General features: G+C 43.5%; 1 protein-coding gene across 3 annotated transcripts in view; it reads right to left on the bottom strand.

The window, feature by feature from the left end:
• Window positions 1–2,578: 2,578 nt before the first annotated feature.
• LOC306669937 (uncharacterized protein C4orf51) overlaps window positions 2,579–26,776 on the bottom strand; it is a 41,721-nt gene continuing 17,523 nt past the window's right edge. The window contains exons 3-7 of one of the 3 annotated variants that reach the window (XR_013766251.1): window positions 21,798–21,856; window positions 19,640–19,700; window positions 19,158–19,231; window positions 16,794–16,963; window positions 2,579–2,805 (exon numbers count right to left, since the gene is read on the bottom strand). Coding sequence is in view for 1 of the 3 variants with exons in the window: in XM_079154173.1 (XP_079010299.1) it covers window positions 16,853–16,963; window positions 19,158–19,231; window positions 19,640–19,700; window positions 21,798–21,856 (305 nt within the window). In the remaining 2 variants the exon portion in view is untranslated. Of the gene's footprint in view, window positions 2,806–15,859; window positions 16,145–16,171; window positions 16,964–19,157; window positions 19,232–19,639; window positions 19,701–21,797; window positions 21,857–26,776 lie in introns of those variants that run through there. The other 2 variants (XR_013766252.1, XM_079154173.1) reach the window with 2 other exon arrangements.

Genomic DNA, 26,776 nt, shown 5'->3' with positions numbered 1-26,776 from the left:
CGGAAGGGGACATTTACTGCTCAAATGCCATGCATTTCACTGCTTGCCACTGAACTTGTATTTGAATGACTTAGTAATGCTTAATATAATTGGGCAACTTTTTTAGCACTTTGGAAAGAGGCATCAATCTTTCTGGTAAATTATAAAAAAAAAAAAAGTTTTCTGAGTGAGAAAAGGTGTGTTTGGAGTTTGTTTGACTTTTTATATTATTGTTATTAATAAAGAAAAAATCTACAGCATTTTTCAGACTCCACCTAGATAATATGTACCCCTGAATTTGGTTTGCAGTTTGATACTCAGGGAAGGATGTATTCCGTAGATATCCTTTCCGTGTAAAACACTAACATCTTTGAGAAATTCACCTACCAACTAACTTCAATTCTGTTTTCACTATGCATTCTTCCATGAAAGCAAGCTTATTTTTCCATATAGCATTGCAGTTAGGGTTCTCAGCACTTTCTTCTATCTTTTTTTTTTTTTTTAACTCCTCATATTATGTTCGGATGATCATACTGTCAAGGTTTGTGTACATTACTGAAAATTTGTATTGTATAAAGCTTTTTGCATTACAAGGCTGTACAGGGTCATTTTGACAGTAACTGGTATATTCCTTTGCATCTTATGTTGCATTGCCAATTTCTAGTGTATCCAGTTTGAAAGTATAATATACTCTAATTAAAAAAAAAAAAAGGTTGGCTATACTCTGGTTTCTTTTGCTTTCTTGGTTAGCACCCTTGACTACTTGTGAAGTCTCAGGGTTTTTTTTTTTTTTTTTTTTTTTTTTTTTTTTTTTTGTCTTCTTTTGTTCTGTTTTTGTTGTTATTCTGTTTTTTTTATTTTTCCATATGTTTGCATCGGGTTTTGGAAATGCCCTCTCCTATTTATAGCTATTACGAAATGCAATTTTTGAACAGCTGTGGTTATTAATGCGAACTGTTACTGTGTAAGTCATTAATGTCTATTAAGGGCAGGAGCATATCCATCATTCAGGACAGTGGCAGCCAGCTCCTTCCTGAAATTATTTAGTGACATTTAAAAGTGTTCAGCAACCATACCCTCTCCTACTTAGCATTATTTTATTGACCCCGTAGCCAAAGGGAGGGGGGAAAAAAGACAGATGAATAATTCCATTTATCTTAAGTGGAGCAAGTAGGAGATTTTAATGAAGGGGAAATGCTATGTTCTGCAAGCTAAATAATAATCTACCAGAAATGCAAGTAATAATAGTTCAAGGGAAGATACCAGATAAACTGAGACAAAAAAGAAATTTCAAAAGTGGTGGGGGAGGAGAGGAGATGAAAAGCACACTGATAAGTTTAAAAAAAGTTCTTTTTTAATCCATTTTAAAGCTCTATCCATTTGAGACCTTCCCCATGAGTCTGTGGTGATTGATAAAAATATATAAAGCAGCAGATGAGAATGTTTGGCCTGGTTCACAACTTGCATGCTTATAAATATAATGTCCTTTACTTATTTCAAGAGATTGTGAACCACTTCACTCTAACATTTAAAATGATCAAATTTACTTTTTTAAAAATGAGAGAATGTAGGAGAAGCCAGTTTGCAAATGACCAGTCACTAATCAGACACTATTTTCTCCATTTTTTCATTCAATAACTATTTTTTAGATGATTGAAATGTTTTCTTCTTATTGAGTTCAAGCAATGATTTTGTTTTGGGGTGGTTGGCACTTACTGGAAATATTAAAATGAGTCAGACTTGTTTGATTTTTGCTGTGACTACAGGCTTGAGTGGCTTCTCATTTTGAACATACACTTTTTTTTCCTTAACAATTCATAGCTATATCACACGGTCCCTCTGGTTAGGATAACCAACGATTTATCTGTTTGGACATCATTTCCCCTGAAATGGGCTTCCAGTGACTCTGAGAAACAATAAGAAAAAAGAGTCACTCATGAGAGAGGGGACCTTGCGTTTCTTCAGTTATGGCCCTGACATCTTTCAGCCAGTCACCTGGCCTTTGAATTCTGATCCAAGATCTTAGACACCCTTTGTACTGTCAGGCTACATAAATATATTCTAGGTCAAGACTCAAGGGCATGTTTACAAAGTGTCTGTGGCTGATCGTTCATTTGGTGACCACCAACAAACTATCTGACGGTTTGACAGCCATATTTTTGTCACAGGGGAATAAGGAGAAAAGATCTGGTGAGCAGTTTTACCTCCTTGCCCAGGTCAGAAGCCTCATGTTGCAGCTCTGCCAAGGCCATGGGGAGCCTGGTGGACAGTGTGAATGGTGTGCATGGGAAGGTGTGTCTCATTAGTCGCTGGAACACAGAAACCAGGTCCTCCCAGTGCTTTTCAGGCTGTGGGGGAAAGGAGAACCCCAAGAAGCTGTGCATGTAAGAAGGCGAGGAGGGAAGGAAGGGGACAGTCACTGAAGCCACTGAAGGGGTTTCATGCCTCCAGGAGGCAGAGCATGTAAAACTGAAGTCCTGCCCAGACGCTGCTTCAAACTGGTGAGCAAAATCACAAGACACAGGGGGTCCCCTGAGTAGGCTCGGGCCACGTCCTAAGGAGCGGTCAATCGCACATGCAGGCTTACTCCAGTCATCATCCCTCATGCACAAGAGTCCCACACAGAATGGGATTTATTTGGTGAATAATTCCAGTTCACCAAACAGGCAAGTGAATGCCGGGAAGGCAGGCCCTGGAGTAAGTGAAGTGGATAACTTCTGGGATTGAGGGACCCCAACCTTCCCCTGTTCCAAGTCTGGATGGTCTGAGGTTCTTCATTATGAGGTAGTAGATCTCCCATTCATAATTTTTTCTTTAGAGTTGAATCTGCAAAACAGGAAAATACAAATCCTGCTCACATTGGTAGAAACTGCAAAAAGGAAGAAGAAAACAATTGCTCAGTCCCCTTTTTTGAAAAGATTCCTTTTCAAAACAGTTAAGGTAAATGTAAATTAGTTAGGGTTTCCAATACAGTAGTAGACTTGGAGCAGAGAATCTACTTTGATTCACACTTCAAAACTGATTCCCCCTACATGTGGTTGTCCACCCTGTTTAATGAGAATATCTGATTACACAGAACGTTTTCCAACCATGAGGGACATTACCGTGGAGGTGAAGCGTAGCTCAGAAGCAAATGAGGGGTTGATTTTGATGTACCTTTAAGCACCGCGGAAAGAGAGAGGTTGAGCTAAGTGATCTCCAAGACCTATCCCTACCCTAGCAGTTACCTATAATAAACCACATTACTATGGCTTTATAAATAAGAAAAAGTTCACTTTTGAAGAAGTCATTGCAAGGCAAAAGTTCTCATAAGATAATTAGAACAAAAATGGCACCTCCACGTTCTCAAGCCACCACCAGCTCAGGGGAGAGAAAAAAGAAAAGGAGACTAAAATTATTTTTCTGCCCACTTCAGAGTTTGGGAGGCCTAAAATTTTCTTCTCATTAAAACTAAGTCACCATGCTCGGATTGCCTGAGTCATCTTGAGGGCGGCTTAAACATATTTTACCAACCTGTGGGTATTTCATCTAATTTAATGAGTTGGGAGCCAGCCAGATGGGAATGGAGACATCTTGCCCTGCCACTTCATCTAACTCTACCCCCTCCTCTTTCCGCCCCCCTACTCCTTCCAGCCTCCTCCACGTGACAGGTACAATTGTGACCACTGAGTTCTCTGGCAGCCACCTTTAAGTGTGGGTCTCCTGTAGAAGAGTAAATGGCCTGATGTAATCATTTTAGTTTTGGCGTCATGAAATAATACAGTAAATATTTTTATTCTGTCACTTGCTTAAAAAGAAACACTCACCCCAAGAATTCGGAGTACATTAGGAAAGTTTGTTCCTAGGTACTTCCACTGAATGGAAAATTATCTAGTTATCTTTGTCTGTGTACCTACTTGTCTCTGTCTAATCTATCCTCCCTAGTCTATCTACCTACCTCTTTTTATCTATCGCTACTACTTATCTGTCATTGATGATCTATTTTTAACCATCTATCTGTTTCCTGACTCCCTACCTCCCCACCCCCCCCCCAAAAAAAAAAAAAGCCCTGAGCACTGAGATTATGTGCCATCATTTATTTTCGGAAGCAATTCTAAGAACAAAAGTGGGATATTAGAAAAGTGAAACAGGTAAGAAAGGAAAGACAATCCCAGGGTGCATTAGTGAACTACTCATTGCTATGGGCAATTGGATGCAGTCCCTCTGAGGGTCCTCATGAGGAGCTACGTAGATGTATCTCAGAATTGGCAGCCCAAGGGTGGGAAAAGGAGGGGGTCTCAGTAACCCCAGAGGGTGTTCATGTTCTTGCACTTCCAGGTTTGCTTGACAAATGGCTGGGGAGGTCCCAGAGGTAACCAAGAAACCACCTGGGAGAACTGGCTATGGAACAAAAAGCCCAGGTGAGGTCTGCCATTACACCTGACCACAGTGGTTGCTACAGCAGAGACTGCAAGGTGAGTTAGCCAGGTGGGGACCAAGAGTGTCCAAGGCAGTTGCTCTGTTTGTCAGGAAGGTTCCTGTTACTCCTCCCTCTAAGCCAGTGTGGGCTACCCACCCAGTCCTTGAGTTAGCTCAAAGCTCCTTTCCCATCCTCCCACTCCTGAGAGGGACTGGAGGAGTTGGCAGGATCAAGGACATTGTGGGGCTGTGACGCTAGGGAATGACAGAGCTGGCTCATGAGAAGCAGGCGAAGGCTCAGGTATCCATTCGGCAGGGTCTCTTTACAGTCTGCTCTTGCTTGGGGTTTTCCTTTCATTTTTCGTTGGTTTTGGTCTTACTGTTTTGTCTTTGGTTTTGGTTTGCTTTCTTTATGGGGTTTGTGTTTTGAAGTCTTTAATGGGATGGAGCTCTTCTAGGGCTCCTTTAGAAAAAGCACTCAACAGGGAAGTGGGCTGCCTCTTGCCTCAGGCAGCAGCCTTGACCTTGGAGGGCCCACACAGGGCCAAGGGGGAGAGGTCACGCCCCCTCCCCCCAGGCACTGGGACCAACCTCCAGCCCAAGGATAGGTGAGGTGGCTCTTACAGTCTCCACTGACTATGAAGTGGAGCACAACATAAGGTTTGGGAGCTAGGAATTAGAAGGTAACATTTGCCTGTGCAAAGAACTCTCTCAAAAGTCTGGGCTGAATAGGAAGTGTCTGCCCTCATGCTAAACAGATAATTGAAAGTTTAGAAATTTAAGCTATCTCTATTGTTTTGTTTGTATCAGGGATTGAACCCAGGGGTGCTTAACCACTGAGCCACATCCCTAGCCCTTTTTGTTATTGTTGTTCTATTTTGAAACAGGGCCTTGCTAAATTGCTGAGGCTGGCTTTGAACTTGTAATCTTCCTGCCTCAGCCTCCTGAGGCACTGGGATTACAGATGTGCACCACCATACCTGGCTATTCCTTCCACTTTAAACACATAAAACTAGTAGTTCTTTTACTAACCAAAGATTGGAATAAGTGAGGACTGATGGATGTCACAAGACACATAGAACAGACACTTGAGCCAGGCATGTTGGCACGTCCCTATAATCCCAGCATCTTGGGAGGCTGAGGTAGGAGGATTGCAAGTTCAAAGCCAGCCTCAGCAACTGAGCAAGTCTCTCAGCAACTTATTCAGGCCCTGTCTCAAAATAAAAGATAAACAGGAATGTGGCTCAGTTGTTCAGTGTCCCTGGGTTCAATCTTTGCTACCAAATTAATAAAAAATAAAACAAAAACAAAAAAAAGAACATACACATGAACACCTACACATAGATACATGGACACAAACGTAAGTGTGTATGTATGTGCATCCTGAAGGAAGGCCGTTGGTTTTATTATTCTAGGATTCATAGTGAAAGACAACATTTTTCATTTTTCCCTTGTGCTGCTGAAAATAAAAACAGGCTGATGAAAGAGTCTAACATATAAAAGCATAATTAAGGGTCAAAGAAATCTCATTAATCAGAGTACCCCCAGGCCCATCTTTCCTGCAACTAAATAAATGGGCATGGCCACAGGGCATCACCACGCTATCAGTCATGGGCCCATCTCTTTATAGTATTGGACAACAGACGTAGCAGCCCGATAGCTAAATACACTGGAGTCTTGGTGACACGAAGAGGCCATGTATCTTTTTAAATGAGCAGAATAATAATTTCCTGCTGGTGAGGGACTTTACAATTTGCCTTGTCTGCCTGTACACTGGAGGCTAAATATGTGCACGCAGGATTCTGTGCCACAGGATTCTGTGCTTAGACATGACGTTACCCATAATCCATTGCCTCCCTCATCATTATTCTCATGCCCATTCTTCACAATCCAAAGTTTCCATCCCAGCCGAACATACTCTAAAACAAGTCCAAGAACACTTAACCAAACACTTCTCTCCCCTGAGACACCCCACTTGCTCTAACCTGGACCAGCATCTCCCTCTCCTTTTCATTTACTGTTCATGAGCAACAAATGTGTGGCAAGTCATGTGCTGAGAAATGGAAACAGGTAAGATGGAGTTCCTGGCTTTAAGGAACTACCAGTCAACCAAAAAAATGCATACTTGAGTAAACACATCTAACAGAAGGACAAACGCATGAACTGCTGTGGAATCATTGAATAGATGACTACAAGTTCTAACGGGTGCTTGCAAAACAGTCTAAAGAATCAGTTGGGTTTTGTAAGCAGGGAAAATGGGGAGAGCATTCCAGATTGAGAGAACAGCTTGAGCAAAGGCAAGAAGGTGAGAAACTGCTCGGTGGATTTCCATGGTGCTGGAAGATGCAATGAAACCAGCGAGTGAAACCAGCTTCCACTCCCTTGTCAGGGAGACTGAACTCGCCTATTTCTCCTGAATCTTCTCTAATCAGTAAGAGCTAACGAAAAGTGTTGAGGAGAATGACATCACTGTATCTGTTTTAGGAAGATCATTCTGGCAGCAGTAAGAAAGGAAGATTGAAAAGGAAAAAAAAAAAAAAAAAAAAGCAGAGAAATTAGGACTGTTCATAATGTACTAAACTGAGGTCATCACTTTCTCCCTCAGATCAACCCCTTAACACACAGTCTTTTGCTCCAAAGGGGAAACATCCATCCTCCGCATTACCCCAGATACAAAACTTGGTGTCATCTTTGTCCTCTTCTGTCCCTCCTCCTTTTTCTTCCCACCTCTAAACAGGGAACCCATCACAGAGTCCTGTCCATTCTCTCTGCCAAATGTTTTATGACTATCCTGCCTTTTCAGTTCTTAACATCCTAGAGAAGGTCTTTAGCATCCTCACTAGACGTATCAATGGTTTCCTGCCTGAACAGGACAGTCTTGTGCAGAGAAGACTGAAAACAAAAATTCATCCCAGGGCTTAGAAGAAAGGTCATGATCAGACTTTAAGATGTGAAGAGGACATCTGAAGACAGTGGAGAGGTGGTGGCACCATGGTATCAGCTGTAAGGACAACAAAAAAGGAACCAAAGGCAGAACCTTGGGAGATGCCGACTTTAGAGGGGAAGGAGGAGCGACAACGCTGGAGAAAGAGAATCAGCTATCAGGGAAGTCATGGACCAGAACACACTGTCAGAAGCCAGGGAGAGAGAGGCTCTGCTGTGAAATTGCACCAAAGCATGAGTAGGGTGAGGTCGAATCTCACAGCTTTTGCCAATGTGACAGGCCTTGGTGATGACCTCTGAGGACATAACTTCAGTGACAGGTTGGGAATGAAAACCAAATGCCACTAGGTTAAAGGATGGTTGGAGCAGCGCAAGGTGGTGCATGCCTGTAACCCTAGCAGAGCTCAGGAGGCTGAGGCAGGAAAATTGCAAGTTCAAAACCAACCTCAGAAACTTAGTGAGGCTCTAAGAAACTCAGCAAGTCCCTGTCTCTAAATAAAATTGAAAACGGGCTGGGGGTGTGATTCAGGGATTCAGTGCCTGATACCGAAAGAGAGAGAGAGAGAGAGAAAGAGAGAGAGAGAGAATGGCTGGTGATGAGGAGGAAAAATCTACCCTTGTATGAAGATTCATGCTTACCTAGCTCTTGCCAAAAGATGCCAAATCTTCCTTTCCCTCCTAACTTTCTCCCATTACCTAGTTCACATTCCTTCAAAAGGAGAAAAGTAAATTGCTGGCAGTCTAATCTCCAGCCACATTCCACAGCAGGTTTCCATCAGTGTCTCTGGTATAAACCTATCCTTTGTGGTTCAGGCAGTCCATTCGTACACCATCCTGACTATTGCTGTCTCCAAGCACCAGCTTCTGTTGGTCAAAGACATCTCGGGAAACAGGGGTGTGTGGGTGAAATTTAGTACCATTCCTCTTACAGGTGTGCACACACCTGTAATCCCAGCAGCTCAGGAGACGAAGGCTGAGGCAGGAGGATTGTGAGTTCAAAGCCAGCTTCAGCAGGCTCTAAGAAACTCAGCAAGACTCTATCTCTAAATAAAATAGAAAAAAGGGCTGGGCATGTGGCCCAGTGGTTAAGCACCCCTGGGTTCAATTGCCAGTACTGAAAAAAAAAATACAGGGAAGTAAACAAAACAAAACCAAAAAAGTCAAGGAATGGAAAGTCCCCTGCCCCTCATCTTTCTGCTGTGACCAGAATTATAAAGTAAGGATTCCGGTCTAAAAAAAAAAACAAAGGTTTAGAAGAGAATATGATAGTCTTCCAAAGAGCCCAGACTCAGCCACCAGTCCCAGAGTATTAGAGTTAGGAGGGAAACCTAAAAGCTTAAAAGAGGTTGGAGTCCAGGTCCTGTGCCACCCTGTCTCTTTCTGAGGCACTGTAAACCCAAACTTCGTGGTGACAATGGATCTCAAATCTGTCTAGGCTGCTCATCACTTCAGCTGTGGATAGAAGCTCAGTGCCTGTTCCCAGACCTGTTGCCACCTCACCAACAGGAAAAAGAGAAGCCTTATCAGATAGGCTGGGAAGAAAGGTACTGGTTTGTATGAGCTACAAATGAGAAAGCGAGAAAGAGTCTGTTTTTCATTAAATATCATGAGAAAATTATTAATTCATGCCAGAAACACAAATGTAAACATTATCATATTGAAAGCATTTATTCTGAAGGAGACCATCTGGCGGAGCCTCGCAGACCACACTTTGAGAAGCAGAGCGTATGTGTCACTGTGGCGGGCTCTTCCATGAACGCAGCAAATCCCGAAGAAGTGAAAATTCAAGGGTTTTGAGGGGAGTGCTTTGCAGGAATGACATCTGCTTGATATTTGTCACATGCTCCCTAGAGGTGGGCCTGCTTTTACAAATGCTGTTTTGTAAAAACTTCAATTTAGAATCCCTCTCTTTTAAAAATGGATTCTTTCCTTGGGCACGTAAGTCCAGAAGGGTATTGGTGTACAAACTGTGAATTGTTTAACATAAAGGATGGAGAGAACGTGAAAGGGAATGTAGGAAATCTGATATGTGAGCAGCTACAATTAATTACAGATTAACCCAAAACGAGAATTAGAGTTCTCCAGAAATCACAAAGTAAATGCAAGATGCTTTTTTTGTAAAATGCAGTTTCAAAAATCTCACACTGTCACACTTAGAGATAATGGTAATTTGGAAAACATTTCCCTGTCTCAAGATGGAGAGAGCACCAGTTGTGTAGAAAGTGGTGGAAACTTGGCATTCCTGAAGAATGAAAAGAAGAAATACTGGTGACCACCTGAAGTGATGGCCTGGCCCCCCCTGAGGATCCGGCTGAACTGTTTTTCCATCTGGCTGCCCTCCATTGTCAGTGGACCCTGAACTTGATTTTGTTTGCAGCTCTGCCTTTATTTACCTAGAGATGCTACTGATGCATCAGTCCTATGTTGTGTCTTCCCCAAATCTCCCTTCTCTGTTACACATCACCTCCAAGGCATGGACCTAGAGAATCTAGGGAACAAATTCCTCAGTCCAGCATAGTAAGCTTCCGGAGAGGGGCATAGAGTTTGATCTCAATAGCCTTCTCAGCCCTCTTGATTTCATTCCCACCCAAGACCATCAGACACCTGTCCACCCAAGTTCAGTCACTATGCATGGAGTCATGTGAAGAGGGCCACGTTAAATTCAAACCGCATTAGTAAAATACACTGCATTCTACTTCCCCAGGCAGGGGCTACACACACCTGAGGCTCCAGTGCAAACAGCAGCGTCTGACACGTAGGAGCTTAGTATTGGTCAAGGGTGTTTGGGCTGCAGCCACTCAGTTCTTAATTACCTGTTAGTCAGGAGAGTGAGTAATTCAGATTACACAGGCTGCATATGTTTACTGTCTCATCACATCAAACCCTTTAATGTGTGTATTACGAATGGAAGACAAAACATAATCTCCTAGAAGAATATGGACCCTCAATGATTATTCCCATATTCCTCACACTTGGAAAAGTTTGACGACTATTTTTAGTACTTGTCAAAAAGGTGATAAAATAAAAAGCCAATTCAAAAGCTAAATTTCAAAGTGAAAAGAAGCTAAACTGAATTTTGTTTGCATCGTCTGCCTTTTTTTCTGTGTTGGTATTTGAGCCTTTCTCAAATCCTGTCCCCAGAGGCCACTCACCACCCTCAAAGGTAAAACCTAGAGATTCTAGAATACTAAACTTCTGGGGAGGGGAGCAGGATTTCATGTGCCAGATCCCAAGCTGAGTCCTGGCCTGCCCTGAGCTTAGCCACTGTACAGTCTTTTCCATTCAAATTTATCATTGATTTATGGCAACTCATCTGGTAAATTAGATTACTGAATGAATGAACAAACTATTTGTCAATGTTTCTTATAACTTTTAGCCATCTAAGAGAATATTTACGTAGGTAGGTGGTGACAGATGAATAAGATAGAGAGTTCCAGAAACTGTGGGACATCAGTGCACCTGATTCCATTTCTTTATTACATTAAAAAAAAAAAAAAAAAAAAAAGTGTGTCCTGGATAAGGTGTGTGTGGGTGGGGGGAGATAACAGAAGAGAGAAAGATAATTGTTTAACCATTAATAATAAGAATTATTTATATAGTTCACGTTATTTATATAGGCAGTCTTAGGGTTCAGTCTTGGCATTAAATCACAGAAACAATAATGCCACAAAAACAAATATGTATTGAAAAGCAATTGAAATCTTATTCACCAAAGAGGGGAATACATTTCTAATGTACTTCCAGAGATCTTAAAAATCTTCACTAGATACTTTTTTCTTACCAAACTAGCAAGAATCCCTCCAAGCCCACTCTTCTCCCTTTCTCTATAACACACTGAGATATTTTCCCTGCACTCAAGCACACAGTCCCTCCCATCTCTTCCTAAGCCCTTTATTATACAGATCAATTTTAACCTTTCTGGTTTCTTCTTTCACCCCACATCTGAACTAACGAAAGACCTGAGCCCTCAGTTTGAAAGAGCCTATCAGTTCCCAGGGGAACAAACTTGAAAAATAAATTCAATATGTAGCAATGTCAAAATAAAATCCAGAACATCAAGATGAAAAAGATAATTCTACAAAGTACAATAAAATTCAGAGAGATTCCCTACAAGGTGGTGAGAATCAGATCAACAGGAGACTGCTCATCTACCACAGCAGGTTCAAGAAAACAATGAAACAATAGCTTAGAAATGCTCAAATTTCAAACTTGGGGTTCTAAAACAAGGCCAACTAACACTCAAAGAGAGATCAAAATAAATCCTCACACAAGCCCTCAGGAAAATTTATTACACACTCTGTGGAGAAGGGAGAAAGAACAAAAGAAAATCTACTAGAGGATGTACTCCAGTAAGAAGAAAAATGAACCCAAAAGGTAACCACGGGCTCTAAGCAGTAAAGGAGAAGGTGTTCATCTGTGGTTTATTTTTTTGTAATAAGAAAGTAAATTTTCCCAAAGGTTGGGAAGAGAGGAAAACACAATTTAATTTTCTACTTCTACTTCTTTCTATTTTACCTTTGCATAACACGTCATCACAGTTTACAAAATGCTGATGAGATAGGTTATTAGCCAGAACGACAGGACCTACGAGATATGTTTTAAGAGGGAACCATATTCCAATACGACTTGGAAATGCAATTCCTGAGTCTCATCACTCGCTCCTGCCTGGCTGCTTTCGACAGTCATGATGATGCCGATGCTAGGAGGGGGTGGATATGGAACTGAGAAGACTGTCTTTTCTGCTCTCCCTTCCACCTTGAACCAGTGTGTGGATTGATGGGCGAAAAGGTGAAAGGAGGTAAGAACAGCATTTCAGACCAGCTGATGCACTTGAAAGAGACTCATGAGCTGCCAGGATATGGGGTTTGTGGACGAGAGGGCTTTGCCACCAGGAGGGCCACAGCTCTGCTCAGGAGGTCATCCGATGAAACAGTCCAGGCTCCACAAAGGTTTCTGTTGAGAAACTGGTGGTGCTGTTGCCTAAGTCATATGCCATGAATTTAAGGCCTGGAATCTCTCACTTGAGCTTTTTTACGCCATCCCTGGTGTGTGCCAGAAAAAGAGCCGTTGCCAAAAAGCAGACATTTTCCTATCTCTAAAAATAAAATGCTGGCCATGCTTCATGCCCCCGTGCCAAGACCTAACCCTTCCCAGGATAAACAATAGGTGGATAAGCCAATCAGAGGCAAATATGGCGTCCTGAAGTGGGTCTAGGGAAGCCTGTGATGCCCAGGCCAGGGTATGTGCAACTGTGAAACCAAGAAGCCAAGGAGTCTCTTCCTCCCTCCCTCCCTCCCTCCCTCCCTCCTCCACAGCTACTTCCCCCAGCCCAGGGCCAGGTGTGGCTGGGAGGGGAAAGCCTCAGGACCCTAGAGACCTTGACCCTAATGAGGTCACAGAGACCCCCACCCAGAGTCCACTGCTCTTGTCCTGCCCCCACAGCTCTAGGGTGTGCAGTGACAGACAAGAAGACTTGGGAGACACTGTGCAGAGAAAGCTCCCTGAAAAGAAAGGGTTCCATAAGCATCTCTCTGCATTCATCACTCAGGGCCGAGCGCGTCACCTGTCAAAATCCTTCACGCCCTCACCTGCTAAACACGGGCAACAAAACCATCTTCATGTAAGAATGCTCTAATAAGCCCACATTCCCATTCTAATTGCCTCCTGATTGTCAAGTGCTTCCACAGCATGCGTTCAAGCCCCTGTGCCTTGTCATTAGGGTTCAAATCTCCCCTGGACCATACACTTGGCTTTTTGCTGGTCTGGGGACTTAAGAGGGGGTTAGGAGAGGAGAGAGCCTAAATATAGCAACTATTTGCCGGCATAATCACTCCATAAACATGCTTCAGTGGAACAGAGTGTAGGGCCGACCCAGATGACGGATGTCACTCACCCAAGTGTCACATCATAAATAAACCTGAATGAGCCCATTCTCCCTCAGAACCAGAGTGACGCCTGTCCACGCTATAAATATGTATGAAGTCATGGTCCCTAAAAGACTGTGTTTTTCCAGGTAAGTAGACTTTAATGAAAAAGTTAAGCAGAGACTATTATGGAATAGTCGCCATGGGTTTTCAGTGGGTATTCCATGGAAAGGAAAGGAAAAAAAGAAGGTAAGGAAAAACAAGTCCCCATTCCAGGAGGTTGCTGCACGAGACCTCATTTATGCCAGTCAAGTTCATTCTCAATCCAAAAGTGACAGCCTTCTCTGGGATGGTGGACACCAGGAGGAGGACTAGCAGTCCCGTTAGTGCCACCCCGTCCTGTGTAATGAAGGGAGCACAGACAGACCCTTGTCACAGAGCAATTCAGATCCCTCCCACCACCCCTGCTAGGAGAGACGGTCTCCTTAGTGCGCTCGCCTGTCTCTTAGAAACAGAGAAAACCGTACACCTCACTCCATTACTATGCTGATTTGAAAAAAATTCTCAGAACATGAGGATGTGTGCCTGAGTGTCTTTCTGGTGTTTATGCAGAAGTCCCCTGTTCCTGCTCTTAGGTGCTCCTCCTGATTGCATTAGGAATGGCACCCAGAAGCCCCACAAAGCCCCACCAGCCTCTGACGCGCCCTTTCTCTGCTTCATGCTTCACAAAGCAAACACCCCCTGGGCCCCCAGAATGAGGGAGCACTCCTCCACTCCCCTCCTCCCGGCACCAGGAACTCCCAAGCCATTGTCTCCAATACAATACGTGCTAATTTTCATGTCACTTTGCAGCTTACATGTTATTCATCTCCCAAATGCACCGAAGCCCTTGCCCAAGTCCATCAAGCCTGCTTCTTTCCCAGGGATGGCCTTTTGCCTGGCTCTTCCCCTAGGGTGGCCCCTGCTCCGTCAGACTGATTTGGCCTCATGGGGAAAAGTTGATGATCTTTTGGCTCCAGCCTCTAGGAAGCCTTGTTCCACACAGAACAAGAGTCTCTGGTTTTGTGAAGTGAGTCAGAGGCTGCCTTGACCATCCTATCTGGGGAGACCAGGGCTGCCATGTATGGTCTGTGCTCTTTGCCACCCACCTCTCCATGTCAGTCCCAGTTCTTTGCCAGGGCAGCCTGAGTCATAAAACTCAGCACATTCCTTAGGCGTTGGATAGTCTTTCCTTGTTATTACTTTGCCTTTGTTTTATGTAGCACCCGGTTTCATTTTAAAAACCCAAATAAAATCACACGGTTGAGGCGGGGAGGGGGGCGTTTAGGAGAACAGGAAGGAAAGCAAAGGAAATCTAAGAAGGGAGTGAAACCTAGGTTAGGAAGAGGGGAAAAAGGGCTAGAACGCCCCAAACAGGCAAAACAAAGCAGGACAGAGGGAACCGTAGATGGCAGGCAGGGGAGACAGGAAGTGAAGAGGTGCCACAAATGCAGTCAACTTGACCCAAATCCTTTTTGCTGTATTTGAGAGAACACCTGATGAGAGGGTCTCCTCCCTACCCATTTCCCAAACGAGGCTGCAGTACTCAAAGAGTTAGTATTTTACACAAGCCATGCAACCTTCTCTACACCCTTCCACTTTCTGAGTCTCCTTCATAAAGTGGAAGATTTGTCTTTGATAAATTCAAAGGAACTTTCCAGAGATAGCACGCTATGATTCCATAAACCCGTGAGTTTACGGCCTTTTGCTTGGAGTCCAAACCCGAGCCCACGTGAGAGAAAATATTTTTGCACAAGGTAACATTTGTTTTTCCTATGGGGCTAGAGGAAAGGGGCAGAGGCATGGGAGGAGGTACAGACCCAGCCATACCAACTTCTGGTCACATGGAATTTCTGTGGTCAGGTTATTTCTGCAAATTCATCTGTAAAGCCGTTAACCCTGATTTTTAGAATTAAAACAATTCTAACAAGCTAAGTGCTTCACACAATGAAAAACAAATGAATGATAACCATTACCATGGAGAACTGCATTTCCGTGGAGTCCTGAGGCACAGTAATTACCACCTCAGATCAGAATCCTTAGGTATTACACTTGGAACTTAAGCAGAGAAGCCTTTCCTCGCTCTGCCTGAGATTCTCGAACCAGACTGGCCTGCGTGAAAATCCTGGAGGTTCCTGAGTGGCTCCAGGGCCGCATTTTCAATGCAGGGTTTTGGCGAGCTTAATGGAAACCATATGAAAAGTTCCCGGGAATCAGACCAGATGGCTCCTAGGGAGTGTATTTAGCCCAACCTGGGGCTAAAGGACAAAAATAATCACTAGGAGGGGGTTGGGGTGGTGATGAGACTTTTAATTATCTTTTCTATTCAACAGAAATTATAAATTGCACGACAAATCTTGGGAAATGGGAGTGAATGGGAGCAGGCGGCGGGGGAGGGCCGTGGAGGAAGAAGGGGAAGGCAGAGGTGGCTGCTTTCATAAACCAGACCCTGCTCCGCCTCCCCTCCAGACCGCAGCTGCGGGGGCCTCTAGCTGCCCCGGACGGCGGCGGGGGGCTCCTTCCCGCGCCCGGGGGTCTCAGCACCGCCTCCGCCGCGCCTGGTCCCTCCCTCCCTCCAGCGCGCTCCGCACAGGCGGGGAAAGACCCTGGAGCCCGGGAGGAGCCCGGGAGGAGCCCGGGAGAAACCCGGGGGCCGCGTGCGGACCGTGCGAGGGAGGAGGATGATCTGCGCGAAGAGGGGGCGGGCCAGGATGCAAGAGGAGGCGGATCCAGCAAGGAGGCGGCTCTGGGCGGAGAGGCGGAGTAACCGTGGAGGGAGGAGAAGGATCTGGGCGGAGGGAGGAGGCTCGAGGGCCCGGCAGGCGATTGGAGCAGTGGGATGCGAGGAGGAGGATCCTTCCGGGAGGAGGAGGATCGTGACCGGACAGGGCAGCGGGGCAGCTGGATGCTGGAGGAGGACCCTGCAGGGAGGAGGAGGATCGTGGGCGGGGCGGGGGAGCGGGTGTGGCTGCAGCGGGAGGCGGATCGTGGGCGGGGGCGGTGGGATGCTGGAGGAAGAGGATCCTGCAGGGAGGAGCAGGACCCTGGGGAGCCGGGACGCACCCGGGAGAGGAAGGGCGGGAGGTCCGCGGCGGGCGGGGCTGCGGGCCTGGGGCTCCCGAGAGAGCCGGGCGTGAAAGGCCGCGACAGCGGTGTCCCCGCGGCAGGGTCGCCCCTTCGCGATCCCCAGGCGGAGCCCATTTGCCTCCTGGTGGCGTCGGGCGCGAGGAAGCCCCGGCGGTGGCAGGCCCCCCTCCACCAGGCCATGACGCTGAACACCAACAGCCTTTCTCCTGGCCCCGCGCGCCTCCCGGGCTCCCGGAGGCAGGGGCCCGGCTCTGAGCGCCAACGGCCAGGGCCGCAACACCATCTGTGTGGTTGTTCTAGAGGAATTTTGGTTCCAAGAACTTATTATAAAGGAAAATTTAACACATTGATAATGATAATTTTTGTCCCCTCCAATTAAAACACACTGGACAACAGCTGCGAGGGGTGGAGGCAGTGGAAGTCCAGGGAAGAGTCTGAGCAAGCCCACCTGCCAAGGTCCAGATACTGCAGGGCCCCTCGTACCTCAGAGTTGTCGATCACCCAAACTCCAGGCCTCCAGCTTTGTGGCTTCGTCTTCCAAGTCAGTTAAATAACGACAGCAGCCTTCCCTGACCATAACCACGGTATTGATCACTTTCTGAGTCTTCAGAGGATCCACCAACCTTACTTTCAGAATCACATTGTTTGAGAAGCTGGAGAAAAATGGCCTTATTGTCAACACTCGCTCATCTGCAAAGGTCACTTTTCCCACAGAATTGGAAATTAAATTGCTTCTTTCAAGCCAGACATCCTTCATGAACAGGAGTTGGGTTTCCCCCTCTGCATTTTCTTTCATCCTTTTTGACCTTCTCATTTCATGTTTGTGCCTCTAATCAGGAAGGCCAGATCAATAAGCAGGAAAAAAGAAAAGGCAAGAACATTTGGAATCCCTACCAGTCCCTTCTCTACTGCTGCATAATCATCCTTTGCTGTACACCCTAACCACCCTCCCACCCCGTTTCTCTACCACCTCTTCAGTCCCAACATTCCTGGGTGTGAAGTCTCTGCTTTCCAGTTTTGCATCATGAACTTCTTCAAGTTAGGACCCAGAAATATGAATAATTTAGAGGATGGTTACCCAAAACACTAAGCACCAAGCAAATACTTTCAAAAGTTAAGAGTATTGCTAATGATGGTTGGGATTTTCATTCAACCCCTACTTGATGCTAATCCAGGAATATGTACGTTTTACATCCCATGTTTGTTCCCCCTACCCTAAAATATTAGCACCTACTTAAAATACTGATTTTTCCTGTCTCCTAAATAAAAAATCAGAATTCTAGGTCCCAGATTTCCCATAAATAAGATCCCCATATTAAGACTGTGTGTGTGTGTGTGTGTGTGTCCTTTTAGCCTGTTATTGCATCACCAAAACAAGAACAGGGTGTAATGGCACTCAGTTGTCATGAATGGTAGAGTTAAAAGAGGAGACTGCAAGTATGGGGAATTTACTTTAGGAAGAGGTCAGGGAAGCATCTTACAGAGGAAGACAACTAACTTTTCACCAGAACTGCTGGGGACACTGATTGGCAATGGGGTTACTTGGCATTGGTACAACTGCATGTAGCAAGAGGTTTTATTTATTTAACAGTAGTTAATGATTCTCCCAAGCAAGTCCCAGGAGGCCATCTAGCAGTAAATATACTTTCAGGAAATCATTTACCCTTCCTAGAAGTAGGCATCAGCTCCACAGTGAGGGGTGGTCCCTGAGTGTCCATACAGTGTGACTTTTCATGGATTTTCCAGCTTCAAATGCCCCCAAATAACTTCCCCCATAGCATGTACAACCCTGCCTTTTGGTGCTTAAAATGCTCCCTGGGAAAGGTATTATCAGGTCCTAAAGCAGAAAGTTCCTTTTTCTAGAAGCTACTATTAAAATAAACTGGTTGTCTGGGAACTAAAGTGGGCCATCCAACCCTGTCCCTTCAGCCAAATTTATCAGATTTCCTCACTGGTGCCCAGAGACCAGAGTTTTCAAAGTGGTGTGTGTGTGTGTGTGTGTGTGTGTGTGTGTGTGTGTGTGTGTGTGTGCTGGTTCTTGTGATAATGTTAGATGGTACTTGGATAACTTTTTTATTTTCATGACCAGATTTTTTCCCCCCTAGTACACATAATTAGTACACCAGACTCATGGTATTGCAAACATAATTAAGATGAGTCTCAGGGTTTTAAAAAAATCAATTTAAAGAGAAATCTTAACAAAATCATAGGATAGCAAAAATAATAACTTTTGTAATAAATGAAGTCAGTAGGGTATGTGCAGAAACCAGTTTTTATTGTTTCTTTCAGCTTATTCCCTAGGATTCTCTGCCAGGACCTTAAGACATAAAAGGAATTTTGTTGTAGCACTCTTAAAAATTCCTGAGTTTTGATAAAGTGTGAACAGGAAACTCAGAGCCCCTGATCTGGAGGGCCCCATTACAGCAGGGACAACAGATACTGGGTGGCAAGAAAGGCACCTGAGGAGGGTTGGACCCAGGTCACTGGGCACCCATGGTGGTTCCCCAGCAGAGGACAATCTGAGAACTTACTGCTTTTATCCCAAGAAGCAGAATACAACATTCCCTTATATTGCTGATGAGAATTTGGTCAGTACAATGTAAATTCCAATCCTTGTAGGCCTCTTCAAGCCTTATTTCCTAAACAACTGGAAAGATCTATGAAAGAAACCCTTTAGGAAAACTGCCTACTTATCAGAATAACTCACTTCTCCCCTGGTTACACATCAGAGGATTTGCATTCACACTAGCTTCAGGCACACATGCCACCATACCCACTGGCACATGGAGACCCCCAGAAGCCCACTCAGAGATCCACTACCGGAGGACAAGGAGAAAAGAATCTTACATTCTTTGGGAAGTTCTTCCTTCCATGGTTGTAAAGCTTTGGCGTCTCAAAGGAAATTTTTTTCGGTCTCACATCTAGGGTAAAGAAACAGTCAATGGGTCAGAGCTGGTGGTGAGCAGAGTGGGTCACAGGAGGAATAAATGAAATCTATATCCCAAAACGATTTCTTCTCAGTAGTCCCACCCACACACACTTGTACCCACTCCTCTGCCCCCATCTCCCCAGGTCTAGGCTTCCCCCCACCCCCGGCTGCATGACAGATGTATGTGTTGGGCTTCTCCCTCCTGTCCTTTCTTCATTCTGTCTTCCGTGTTGTTAAGAGACGTACAGTGGAGCAACAGGATGAGTGACAGCAGGGAGAAAGTCAACAGTCAAAAGGCCTCAAATGGCCTTAGACTCTGGGAGGCATGAAAATATCAGATGAAGATCTTGATTAAAATCAAGACAAAAGATACAAAATACTAGTTTAGAATGGGACTTACATGAATTTCTGTAACTTAGAGGTGCCTGAGGAAGATCACCATAACCCCAAATCTGGTGTGCCTGTAAAAAGCAAAGTTAGGAATACACAGGACAACTTTCCCAATGCTAGAAAAGGATGAAATTCCTTCTTCAGTGCTGTTCCTTACCCGCTCCATTCAAAAGGCACTCTGATACTGCTGCCCAAAGCCACCATAATAACAGACGATAACAGTAAAATGGCAAGACAAAAACTGAGGGAAATATTTTACAAAATAGGCTAGGCAAAAGACTTTGCTCCCAACATGTAAATGGTTTATACAAATCACTAAGGGGAAAGCTAAACACCCTAACAGAAAAATGGACAAAAGAAATGCATCTGTCTTCATTTTTCACAGATTCCATATTTATGAATGCACCTACTTGCTAAAATGTATGTGTAACCCCACAGTTAATACTCAGTACTTTTGCAGTCATCTGTGAACAGATGTAGTGGAGTGGTCAAAAAATTGGAGTCACCTGACATGCACCTTCCCAGCTGAGGTCAAGTAAGGTGAGCAAGGATGTTCTCCTCGTTGGAGCTGCATGCTGAAATCGAGTGTATTCTCCCCAGTCCATCTACAGCCATATTGTCTGCACTTCTTAAAAAAAGTTTTTGGTGATTTGGCTGTTTTCAAGGAGACTATGACATGCTCACAGAGAAAAGATGTGTGTTAATTAAGCTTTATTACAGTGTTTTGGCCACAAGTTCAATAATAAATTAACAACATGTCTTAAGTAAAGTGTCTTTAAACTGAAACACACACAAACACAAAGTATGTGCTAAATCAGTTGACAAAAATATTGACCTAACCTTCTAGTGCCCTGGGAGCAGTGATTCAGTATTTGTTAATTCAGTGTTTGTGACAACTTTATAAAACACAACTACTGTAAATAATGAAATAGCTAAATAGAAGAAGCTCAACCTAACTAAAAATCAAATAAAATGAAATTAAAAGAAATGGGAATATCTTCATCTCTCAAATTGGAAAACATTAGTTCTAAAGCAGGGGTTTAAATATAGGAAAATTCACTATTGGGGACATGATGCTCATTCACTTGGAGTCAAGTTACTAATATAAAAAATAACCTTATTTTCTGACCCAAGAATTCCACTTATGGGAATATATCTCAAAGAAATTCATTTACACTTGCAAAAACACATTTTCAAATTTTAGTCATCATAACTTTGTAAGAATTTTACATTTGAAAAACCTGAATGCCTGGTGATATGGGATACTTTTAAATTGGTTTGCATCCAGTCAATGGAATTTTCTGCATGTATTATATACAATGACAAATAATTCTGTTTATTAACACTGAAAGATGTCCAGGAAAATATTGAGTGATACAAACAGATCACAGAGGACAATGTCTAGTATGATTTCATTGATATGCTGTGTGTCTTTATGTATACATAACTATGGAGACACTAGAAAGGAAGTTCATTCCAATATAAATTGTGATTATTCCTGTAGGGGCAAGGATTTCAGATGATTTTCCCTTTTGTTTCTATTTCTAATCTCTGTGTTATTTGAAAGCTTACAAGCAAAGAAAAGCTGCTTTTGTCTGAATTGCCACTATCCTGCATGTGGTTAATGCTCAGTGTGGAAAAGGGGGAAAGTTGGTGACTGACTTCTTCACAGTCACTGTGTTAGTGAGCTTTTGTGTTGCTGTGACCAAAATACCCAACCAGAGCAACTAAGAGGAGGAAAAGTTTATTCAAGCTCATAGTACTAGAGATTCAGTTGATGGTGAGCAGAGTCCTTTGCTATGGACCCGAGGTGAGGCAGAACATCATGGTGGAAGGGCCTGGCAGAGGGAAGCTGCTCAACTCATGGTGGTCAATGGTTACAACTCTCATGATCCAATCATTTTGCCTCTGAATATTACTGTATTAACACTGGAGATTTGGGGAGACACCTCATATCCAAACCATAATGGCAACTTTCTATACCCATTGTCTCATAGAAAGCTATACCCGTAATAAGCACTCAGAAATAAACTTTGGAAAGAAGTATTTGATGTAGTATCCCCTTTTAAAACTCAACCCCTTTTTGGTTTGCTTTTTATGAATGATATCCGTTGTGAAGTCACTTAAGTTCTCCACATGAAAAGATCAGTGAGAAACATTGGGCTTACCACTCTGTGCTTGATGTTAAGCGAATTTTTCAAGGGCTCAGTTATATTAGGGAATCGTCCTGCATGCAAATGAAGAGGGAAAATCAGGATTACACCCAGTGTTAAAATATAATTTTTTACACTCCTAATTAAGTATAATGACAACAACGTACACACATCATTTGTTTTCCTTTAGCATTTAACAGAAAAGTAATTCTGTCAGGCAAGACAAAATCATGACTGAAACTTAAACATTTGTCTTCAGTCTTCTGAACTTGGAAGGTGCAGACATTTTTATGCCTAGAACATTGTGATATACAATATATCACAATGATATACTGTGATATACAGTTTGTATTCTTAAAATCAAAAGGAACTAAAACGGTGCTGAACTTTTTCCTAAAATCTTGAGCAGCTAAGGTGCATTTTTTTTTTTTTAACCAACCTTACTGAGGTATATCTTACACACCTTAAAATTGACCCACTTTAAGTATACAGCCCAATGATTTTCAGTGAATTTACCAAGTCATGCAACCATTACCATAATCCAATTTTAGAGCATTTTCATCATCCCAATTGGATCTCTCATGCCTGTTTACGGTTAATCCCCTTCCCTAAACCAGTTCCAGAAAGCCACAAATCTACTTTCCGTCTCTGTAGATTCGACTTTATTGGTCATTTCATATAAATGGAATTCTACACTATGTGGCCTTTCACGTCCAGCTTCTTTTACTTAGCATAATATTTTTTATGATCAGCTATTTTGTGACTGTTCTAATATTCTTTCTTTTTTATTACTGAATAATATTGTATTTAGGAATAAACAGATTTGTTAGTCTGTCAGTAGCTAATGAACATTTGTTTTTTTTTCAATTTTGACTTCTTCACAAGCAAGTCTTTCTTTTTCTTTTCTTATTCTGTGTGTGTGTGTGTGTGTGTGTGTGTGTGTGTGTGTGTGTGTGTGTTGCTACGGATGAAACTCAGGGCCTAACACATGCAAAGCTACATCCCAACCCTTGTGCCAGTCTTTGTAAAGACATTGTGTCTTCATTTCTCTTGGAACAAATTCTAGGCCTGGAATTGCTAAATCCTATGGTAAATGTATGTTTAACTTTTAAAGAAACTGCTAGGTGTTTCCACAGTGGCTGTACTGTTTTACATTCCCTCCAGCAATGAATGAAGCTTCTGGTTCCTCCATATCCTCTACCAACATGTTTTTATCTGTCTTTGTGATCATAGCTGTTCTAATGGATGTGAAGAACTATCATTGTGTTTTTAATTTACATTTCTCTGATGACTAATCAGGTTTAGTTCTCTAGTGCATTTTTATTAAAAATAACCTTGCTTGGCATATTATCACAAGGTCTGGTCATTAGGAATGACTCAAGAGAAAGGAATTGTATTTGTGCTGATAAACTTTTTTAAAACAAGGTGTCTTAAGTCAAAGTCAAAGAGCTTGTCAATTAACCTTTCAAAGCTCTGTAAGATTTTTATAAATCCCATAGACCTGCCGGAAGTTTAACTAGTTTTTGTCACTCTTCCTTCAAGATATATAAGATAATCATTAATTAGTAACTGATATGACTCCACAATATTAAAGCTTTACAGCAAGTAATTTTGAGGCATTAGATGCATTACAGGAAAAATATTTTTTAAAAAAATCCAGACATTAGAATTTTTGTCAGAACATTGCATAAGGTATTTACATATTTTCATCCAACTTTTAGCCAAACTTGGTCATTTTTCTAACTGAGCTAGAAATGTCTCTCACTTTCTGTAGTCTGTTTTGAAGAGCAACACCCATAAGCTTACATGTGTTGGAATAAGGCTAGCCAATGCTTTTGCTTTGTGAGTTCACAGTTGACAAAACAGAGCTCACAGTTCAACTTGACCTTGGCAGTTTCACCTCGCCTTTTAATTAATGACATTTAATGTTACCCAGATTTACTAGCCTGTGCCCCCTCCCGACTTCCACTTCTGAGTCCTTAGAACCATAACCAAATTGGGTAATTTTGTTGGTGAAACTAACCATCTTAGTAACTGCCAAAGAATTCTACCTTTAGAGATTTGGTCTTAAATGTTGTGCCAACCCTGATGGAATGCTTTTAAAAAGTAAATTATCAAGAAAGGCAAGTGTAGGCTGGTGAGAAGCTTGAGTTTGGAAGGATTCTTCTAGGTCTTCTCATCCTTTAGTCCCTCTACCGGGTGTCTATCAATACAACCGTCAGCACTGTTTGTGATTCAGTTTTCTTTTAATAGATTGGAGATCATTTGATCTCCCTCCTACCCATCTCTGAGGTCCTTGAAACTTTGAATCCCTTGAAATGGACACAAAACAATGTTGAAAGGTGAAGACGAACCATTCATCTTTTTGGGGTGCTGTGGTCTTGAGTATAGAGAGGCAAAGAAGGAGAACCTAAATTAAACATTAACAGCACTTAATCTGAAGTCTGTGGACACCAGGAAGAATCCAAGATGCCTACCCCATTGGCTTGGGTAAGTGTCTTTATGGATATTTTTCTGAAGATAGAGCCCAAAGCTTCTATCGGATTTTTAAAGTGTCTCAAAAATATAAGTATTACTGTCTTAGACAGTTGTTAACCATTTGGATAGATTACAGAGCAAATCTCTGACAGATTTTTTAAGAATAAGGCATTTGGTGGTCTGAATACTAGATAACCATTAGTCTACCAATGATTAATTGCTTGAGTATGATAAAATTTATGTGAGAAAGTGCACTTAGTCCTAGAAGATTCATGCTGATGTATTTGAAAACATGCTGTTTTGATGTTTATAATTCACTCTGGATAGTCTGGTAAAGAAGCAAATGCAGGAGTCAGTATGCAAAAACTAAAATAAAGCAAAATGCTTACCACCACAGCAAAACATGAACAATTGGTGAATCCAGGAGAGAGGATCTATTCTTTCAACTTTTCTACAGATTTAAATTTTTTTAAAGTTGTGACTAAAAGAATATACATCCATTTATCTGTTTTAACTTTCTAAGAAAGCTAGTACCATATTTTTTCTTTTTTCTTTTTTTTTTTTTTTTCTTTCTTTTTTATTCCCCCTGGTACTGGGAATTGAACACAGGGGCACTTACCACTGAGCTACATCCCCTCCCCAGTCTCTAAATATTTTATTTAGAGACAGGGTCTTGGTAAATTGCTAAGGCTGGCTTTGAACTTGTGATCCTCCTGCCTCAGTCTCCAGAGCCTCTGGATGTTATCTTATTTTATAAATGGCTAAATCCAGACTCAAAAAGAAATGAGGAAAACCAGGCAGTGGTATCCCAAATCACATTTGAGCTGTAATTAGAGAAAGACCTCAAAGCAGAGCTTCATCCTCTTCCCATCTCCTACCCATTCTACTCCAGCCCCGCTCCTCGGCAGGTACCCCACGGGTCCACACGGCCCCCCAGGATCCCCACAGTGCCCAGGAGAGGGCTGTGTCCTAGGTTCACAGGCAAAATCCATTCAGCCACCTCCTACTGGATGTTACGCTTGAACAGTAAAGTGCACGCGGTAACAGATGGCATCTTGTGACCTTCTTAATAACAGGCTAGGCTGCCAATGTTCCCTTGTGTCCAGGCTCTGCAGGGAATTTGGAAACTGTTGCTTTACACTTGAATATTTTCTGGCAAACACATTTAACCATTTATTAGTCAGTTTCCTAATTTAAAATAGAGCAAAAAAAAAAAAAAAAAAAAAAAAAAAAACAAAACAGAACAAAATTCCCAACACCTGGAAGGGATGCTGGCATTTCCTGAGTCCGGAGGCCCATCCTGGGATTCTCTGGAGTGCGCTGGCAACCGTCCCGCATAGCTGTTACTTTTAGTGCGGTGAGGACCTCAATTCCAGGCCAAGTGCTTATCACTCTGCCTAGATTTATGGGTGGCTGGAGTGATCCTTTTTTTCTTTCTGCAGTTTACAAGGAAGGTCTTCACGTCTCACAGCAAAGCATACAAATGAGCCAGACGACAAACTAGATCTTTCTGTGGCAGCTCACACCCAGAGTGACTGTGGGGATCCCCTGATGAGGGAGGCTGGACTAAGTCACCTTCTTTGCCTCCCCTGGACAGTGGTGGCTGTCCAGTTCCACAGAGGAATGGGTAAGAGCGAGAGTGTGGCGACCGGGTGAGAGCCGCCTGCCCGCTGACCACCCCCACCACCCCACAGGGCAGCTTTCCTCTGTCCACGAGAGAAGGCGGCCTCTGGGGAAAACAGTGAAGACCTTCATGCCTCTGGGAGCCCTCTTCTCCAGAATGAACCAGTAAGGGCTCAGACCAGAAGGGAGTGGCGAAATCAGTCCCTGCCAGGCAGAGGGTGTGGGGAAGATGGTGGAAGAAGATCAGGAGGAGCGTTCCCAATGTCTCCGAGGTGGAGTGGAGACTGTGAGGCCCCGGTGGAAAGAGCTCAGGTGGCAGGTGGGTGCCATGTGGAGTCACACAGCAGGAGGAACGAACTAGGCCTCCTCAGGGACAGGTTCTCCTCAGGTCACTCCCACAGAGCTGATCTTCCAGATTTCAGAAGACAGGAAGTCTTGGGGAGAAGGTGTTCAGGTGCCTCGGCCTGAGAAAAGCTGGGCCTGGAGTGAGGGAGCCCTAAAGGGGAGCTGTGCGTCCTCCCCAGGAAAACTGGTGTGGCTACCCTGTGTCCCTTTACAGGCGACACAGTCTGCCTCAGGTGGACTAAAAAAACCTGCAATAAAAGCCTCCTCTCCTCAGGCATGCTCTAACCCATTTGCCTCCAGCTCCACTCTGGGGCTCCAACCTCCATAAGTTCTGGAAATGATCCCAAAATGGCACAAGAGGACATGTCCCTGAGACAGGATCGAAACAAAAGCAACGCAGCTTGGAAGCCACCAGGCCACAGGACACTCCCCTTACTAAGAAATGGAAGGTGTCTTCCCTGCCTTGGGCCCCAGCTGCTCCCACAGGACCGGCTGCTCCTCCACTCTGGTTGCTCTTCCCCTCTCACCCCAAATCCCACCTGATATAC

Source organism: Sciurus vulgaris, assembly GCF_902686455.1.
Source record: "Sciurus vulgaris genome assembly, chromosome: 9".
Lineage (NCBI taxonomy): Eukaryota > Metazoa > Chordata > Mammalia > Rodentia > Sciuridae > Sciurus > Sciurus vulgaris.
The sequence above is the reverse complement of the archived record's forward strand: the minus strand, read 5'-3'. Positions and strand labels throughout refer to the sequence as shown.